The 6,765-nt window shown below is 34.6% G+C and overlaps 1 protein-coding gene across 1 annotated transcript in view; it reads right to left on the reverse strand.

Moving 5' to 3' along the window:
* The window catches only part of DNAH14 (dynein axonemal heavy chain 14), a gene marked incomplete at its 5' end in the record, with an annotated part of 387,403 nt that overhangs the window by 335,401 nt on the left and 45,237 nt on the right, over positions 1-6,765 (reverse strand). The window contains 2 exon segments of the mRNA XM_023730866.1: positions 1,829-1,918; positions 2,560-2,807. Of these exon segments, the coding sequence (XP_023586634.1) occupies positions 1,829-1,918; positions 2,560-2,807 (338 nt within the window).

A 6,765-nucleotide genomic window follows, 5' to 3' on the forward strand; every position in this document is an offset into this window, starting at 1 on the left:
ATAACAAGACATAGTAACACCATGTATCACTTGATATGATGCATTGAAAAGAGCTTACAACCGCTGTGGTATTCTTCCCCCAAAATGCATAACCTCAAACTCATCATGAGATAACATAAGACAATCCGAAATTAAGAGACAATCTATAAAGTAACTGACCAGTACTCTTCAAAAATCTCAAGGTAATGAAAGACAAGGAAAGATGGAGGTGACTTAGGAAATATGACAACTAAATGCAATGTGGGATCCTGGTCTGGATCTTGGAACAAAAAAATGGGCATTATTGAAACAACTGGGAAAATCCAAATAAAGTATATAGTTTTATTAATAGCACTGTACTTATGTTAGTCTTTCAGTTTTAATAATTGTACTATGGCTAGAGAAAGCATGTGAAGTAATGGGAACTCTGTAGTATGTCACAACTCTTCTCTAAGTCTCAAATTATCTCATAATAAAAACATTTAAAAATTCAAATAGTAGAAATAGTTCAAAACAACAACAAAAAAGAAATGAAAATGATGAGATGTTCAGATCCAGACAACGCAAAGATAAGCAACAAAAATTCCAGAGAAAGAGAAAGGAATATATGGAAAGATTGAGAAAAGACTTAGTTCTTCATTGAGTTGAAAGAAAGATTAATACATATCTAACTTTATTGTAGTAATGTTCCTAACTCCAAATGATAAGTTACTGGACAGAAATAACAAGTTATTTATGGGCAGAAATAAGAAGTTATTTACAAATATTTACAAAGGAAAGCAAGTCAGAGTAGCATTAGACTCATTGGTAATATTGAAAGCTAGAAGACAATGGAACAAATCTATGGATAATTGAGAAAAATATGGGGTGTGGAGGGAAGAGTCACCCTAACAAGAGACTATAGCTGTCAAGGAAGAAGAACTTAAGTCTATACTGTTGTAAGATATAAATGGCTCTGGATTTTACTCAGCAAGAAACCCCTACCTAGCTGTTTCAAATGGACTAAAGCCAAGAATTATAAAAACTGTGGTATTTCTTGATTTTTAACACAAATCCATGTTTTTAAGCATTTTTTCATCATAATGATAAAAAATACAAAAGATTTCTAAGGACATGCTGATTACATTTCAGCTCGTTTTGGGGAAAAAAGAAACTTAATTGGTGGTGGTAATTATGAAACAGAGGAGAAAAGACTGAAATCCTGGGGCTTCCAAAAGTAATCAAATAATGCATTGGATACCAGCTCAGGCTGGACAGAGAGTCCTCTGAACTCAGCAAACTATGGTTCTATGACTAGAGAATGATGCAACATCTAAGGAGCTGCCAAGGGTCCTACAGTGTTAAGTTCTTGTTAAGACTTAGCTTGTGGGAAAGGGATACATTTTTTGGTCAGGCTAGTAATTTCCATGTAGTTTCAGATTGTGGACACACAAGTGGAAAAAATTATTTAAAATCTATTTAAGGGTAGAAACAATATCTTTTGCTGTGCATGACGTAAAACATATTTGCTTATTTGTTGTATCAAACCAAACCAAACACACTGCCATCAAGCTGATCTGCTGTATAGTGTCATGAAATTCTGCAGTACATTACTGAAAAAATCCAAGCCTTGGGCTATTTTCCTAATTCCCATATTGTATGCATTCCATGGCAATTTGTATAATTCATTTATCTTCAAATTATTCCAAATGCACATTGTTTGATCCCACAGAGTATTAACTTATGATCTCCTAATATACCATAAATGTGTTTGTCTGTCATAATCATGGGCAAAAGTATCAGATGCCTAAATTTATGAAAATGTTGCTATATAAAACAATACATACAAGTAAACTTTTAAAATACTTACTTATACATTTTTCAATATTAGTCACCATATTTTGAATTTTTATTGAAAACGTCAATCTGTTGGGAACTATAAAGAGATTTGTAGGGAACTCTGAAATTCTGAGAGAAAACAATACAAGTGTGTTTCAGATGACTGTAATAATTAACATATAAAAAACAATTACTTGTAATTTCACAAATGTCTAATACTTACTCTTCATACGTGCATATATTCTCAGACTCAGTTGCAATTTCCATGTCTATTAGAATCCATTGAAAGAAAGAGAGAAAAAAAAAACTGATTGATATCTATATTAGCAAAATGAAAAGTTGATAAATGTCAGTGCTTTCCAAATACCATAAGAATAAACTGGAAAGGTCATGTGAAAGGCAGTATTCAAGCAGTAAACCCCATCCTGAGATTCTGATTAAGGAGGTCTGAGATGGAGTCCAAGAGTCTGCGTTTTTAACAGGTATCCCAGCTGCTATTCATCCTGATGAAGGGAGTCTTCAGGCCCCTTCAGTGAGAAATTGTATGTGGATTGAAATGAAAATGAATAATGGTGTTATCAGTTACATGTACCACAAATAACCTGTGATTAGGTTTATGCTCACTTGAGCACTGTTTATCTTAAAACTTTTTAAAATCTTATACCTATAAATCAATAATATACAAACTATTAAAAATTCCCCTCACTTGTTTCCGACTGTTAAGGTATTTTCCTCCATTCTTAATAGTCTTACTCATCTTACCTAAGAGACGTCCTTCAAGGTTGTAACTAAATGTTTTTGTTTTATCGACTTTTGCAGGCAGTTCCTCACTATCATTATCTGATGTTTCATCTTCAAAATACACCACAGATTTCCTAGGGTGCTTGTCAGATTCATAAATGTTCTCCTCAGAATCTTCTGGAGCATAACTCTCAGCAGGAATTCTCAAACGTAGATGTACTTCAAATATTGGTGCATATATTTTTCTTAAATCTGTCTCCACTTTAACACTATTCAAAATCTAATGTGACAGATATGTTGGGGTATCAGTGACACCATAAGGCTAACAGAGCATTTCTTTTTAATTTAGGATAATACAGACCTAAATTTTAAATGATAAATCATAACTCCAGTATAATTGAATACCACTGTATTACCATATACATGATACTTCTGTGTTAAAATGAATAAATTAATATAGAATAAACAGTATAGAGTTCCCCCAAAAAGACTTTATAAATTGATGCCAGAGTGACCCCATAATAATCAGTGGAAAGTTTGTTAAAATATAAATTTCCAGGCCCTATCCTCAGAAATTTTAAGTTAAAAAGTTAGGGGCGGAGCTCAGGAATCTCAAACATTTAAAACCTGAACAGATGAATCTACTGTGTACCCAGGTGTAAGAACTACAAATCAAGAATACATTTCAAATCCATTAACATTAAGTCCTAGTTCTTCACCTTAACATACATATACTAGCATAGGTATCCCCACTGAAAAATAACAGGAGTATTTAAGGTATCAATAGGTTATTTACACGATGTAATTGCTCTTAGGTTCTGTCTAGGCTTGGGTTCTCAATTAAGCTATTGATGCCTCATATCCCATAAATAATCTGTTATGCTTGAGGCATCTATTGCATAATTACCAGTATGTGTTTCTCAGGGCTGTCATCTGAACCACCTGCTAGAACTCTAGCTTTTAGTTCCATTCATTAACAAATAAAGGTAATTAACAGTACAAATAAGCCCCAATAGCAGGCTTTTAGGATCCTTGGTGGCACAGTGGTTAAGCACTCAGCTGCTAAACAAAAGGTCAGCAGTTTGAACAGACCAGCAGCTCCGCGGGAGAAAGATGTGACAGTCTGCTTCCGTAAAGATTTACGGCCTTGGAAACCCTGTGGACAATTCTACTCTGTCGTGTAGGGCCGCTATGAGTCGGAATCAACTAGACAGCAGTGGTGGGAGGAAGTCTTTAAGCTGCTGGGGAAGAGCATAAGTAGATGCCAAAGGCAATTTGGAAGTCTTAAAAGTTCAGACAGACAACACCTAACAAATATATAATCTGCTACTTAGCTTATACAGGAAAATAACCCCTATTTAATTCTGGAATGAATGGACTTCAAGCCCCATATACTTTCTAACATCATAGTTCATGAATATTTTGCATAGACTCATTCTTGAAATATAATTGTAGTTACTACTGAATGCATACTTATCATGTCTTAGGTACTGTATTAAACATATTACCTTCATTCTCATTGTCATAATGATCCTGGGAGACAGAAATCATTACTCCCCTTGTACATACAAAGAAACTGAGAGTCAGGAGACGTATATTAATTTGTCAGAGTCTGTACTGCTAGCAAGAGGTAGTGCCGAAGTGGAACCATGGGCCTGTGACTGCAGGCTTGAAGATCTTTTTGCAATAAAGGAATGTTTTTTGGTTTTTATGCTTTCTGTACCAACATGAATGGACCAGGAAATAGTTTTATTTCCTCTAGATTATAAACTACAAGAAAGAAATAGTCCTATCTAAATGAAGCTATAAATCCTACAGCATACAGTGGGGAAGGGAGTGGAGGAATCAGCACCAATGATTCCCAAATCCACAACTTTAGCCCTGGTCTCTCTTTTGAAACTCAGATCTATATTTCCAACATCCAAGGAGAAATTTTCATTAAGTTGCCCACCTCTGACTTCAACACGTCTCCAAATAAACAAAATACGTCTTATCCTGGGCTGGATATAAAGGAATCCCGAAAGTTCAGCACAGGCTAAAATGGACTAAATCAATGTCAGATACTAGAGGGCAAAGTATGAGTGTTGTTGTTGTTTTAGTGCCACTGAGTCGGTTCTAACTCATAGCACCCCTATGTACAACCGAAGGAAATACCGGCCGGTCCTGCGCCCTCCTCACAATTGTTGTTATGCTTGAGCCCATTGTTGCAGCATGAGTACCATGAACTAAGAGCATGCTCAATTCAACTATCCATACCTAATGGCCTCAAAAGTAAAATAAATAATAAGAGAATAGGAATAATATAATTATTTAGTACCTGATGAAGATATATTTTAATCAGTTAGAAAAGGATAGATTATTCAATAAAATATGTTAATACATTTGGTGAAAAATTAATTTAGCTCTCTGTCTCATAATATACATACAAAAATAAATATAATTATTTAGATGTTAAAAATAAAACTATAAAATTATGAAAAAATGAATATGTTATTTTGGTATGGGATTTTTTTTCTAAATATGATACAAAAGGAAGAAACTATAAGGAAAACAGCTGATAGATTTTTATTACACTAAAAAATCTTTCTTCATATCAGAAATACTATTAACAAAATGAAAAAAACAAATGACACACTAGATTTCTATTTTCAATATATGACAAATGGTTACGATCTGTATTTTGTAAATTGTTTTTATAATTCAATAAGAAAAAAACTCCATCAGAAAAATGAGAAAAGCACATAAAAAGGCCATAAAAATTAGAAATACAAATGACTAATACAAATGATTAACAAGCATAAGAAAAATATTCAATATCTTGAGTAATCATATAAGTAAAAAATAAAACTAATTAATTTCAAGTTTCAGCTATCAAGTGAGAAATAGCCAGTACAAAAAAGGATGAACTCAAAAAGGAACTCCTAATGAGAATATAAATTAGTATGACCTTCTCTAGAGAAAAATTCTGCAATGCGTTTATCAATAGCCTTAAAAAGGTCTATACCAGTTGCCATCGAGTTGAATCTGATTCATAGCAACCCTATGTGTGTCAGAGTAGGACTGTGCTCCATTGGGTTTTCAGTGGCTGGTTTTTTGGAAGTAGATTGGCAGGGAGGCGCCCCTGGGTGGTATAAATGGTTAAGCGCTGAACTACTAGCCTAAAGGTTGGTGGTTCAAACTCAACCAGAGGTGGCTTGGGAATCAGGCCTGATGATCTGCTTCTGATAGCTCACAGCCAAGAAAACCCTATGGAGCAGTTCTGTTATGCACCCATGGGGTCGCCATGAGTTGGAATCAATCGATGGTAACTAATAACAACAACAGATTGGCAGACCTTTCTTCCGAGGTGCCTCTGGGTAAACTCAAGCCTCCAACCTTTTGTTAACAGCCATGCATGTTAACCCTCTGCACCACCCAGAGACTCCAAAAAAGGTCCACAGTGTTGATTTAATGTTAATACTAAGGAAACAATTAAGAAGGTTGCATAAATGTTTATCTTGAAATATTTCTATCACAAAGTGTTCATAAAAGAACTAGTAGAAGCAACTAAAATAAAGATTCCTTCAGAGCACGGGCTGGGGATATGAAGCACTGAGATAAATCTAATAAAAAATATGCAATATCTTCATGAAAAAATTATAAAAGACATTAAAGAAGACTTAAATAAATAACACAATCATGGCAGGAAGATTCAATTCAAAAAATATTAATTCTCCTTCCAATTTTCTATGGATTCTAAGCAATGTCAATCAAAATCCAAATAGAGTTAGGATTCTAAAATTTATACTGAAGAGCAAATGGCTGAGAATAGGCAAGACACTCTTAGAAAGAAGAAAAAGGGGGACTTGCCCTACCGTATATGAAGACTTATTTCAAAGCTATAGAATTACTCCAGTATGGGATTGGCACAGTAATAAGTAAGGGACAGTAATAAGCAAACACACCAGTAGAATAGCACGGAGTCCAGAAACAGAACCCACACATACATGGAAGTATATGGTAAAAACGATAAATAATAGAGCTGCCAATGCGGATCAGCAGGGAAAGGATGACCTAGCAAATAAACTGTGCTGTGACAATGACTACTCATATGAAAATAAATGAAAATGGATCCTTACTACTATGGGTTGAATGGTGTCCCTGAAAAATAAGATCCCTGGTGGCATAGTGGTTAAGAGTTCAGCTGCTAACCAAAAGGTCTGGCAGTTTGAATCCACCAGCCACTCC

The sequence above is a fragment of the Trichechus manatus genome, unplaced genomic scaffold (assembly GCF_000243295.1).
Source record: "Trichechus manatus latirostris isolate Lorelei unplaced genomic scaffold, TriManLat1.0 scaffold00039, whole genome shotgun sequence".
Lineage (NCBI taxonomy): Eukaryota > Metazoa > Chordata > Mammalia > Sirenia > Trichechidae > Trichechus > Trichechus manatus.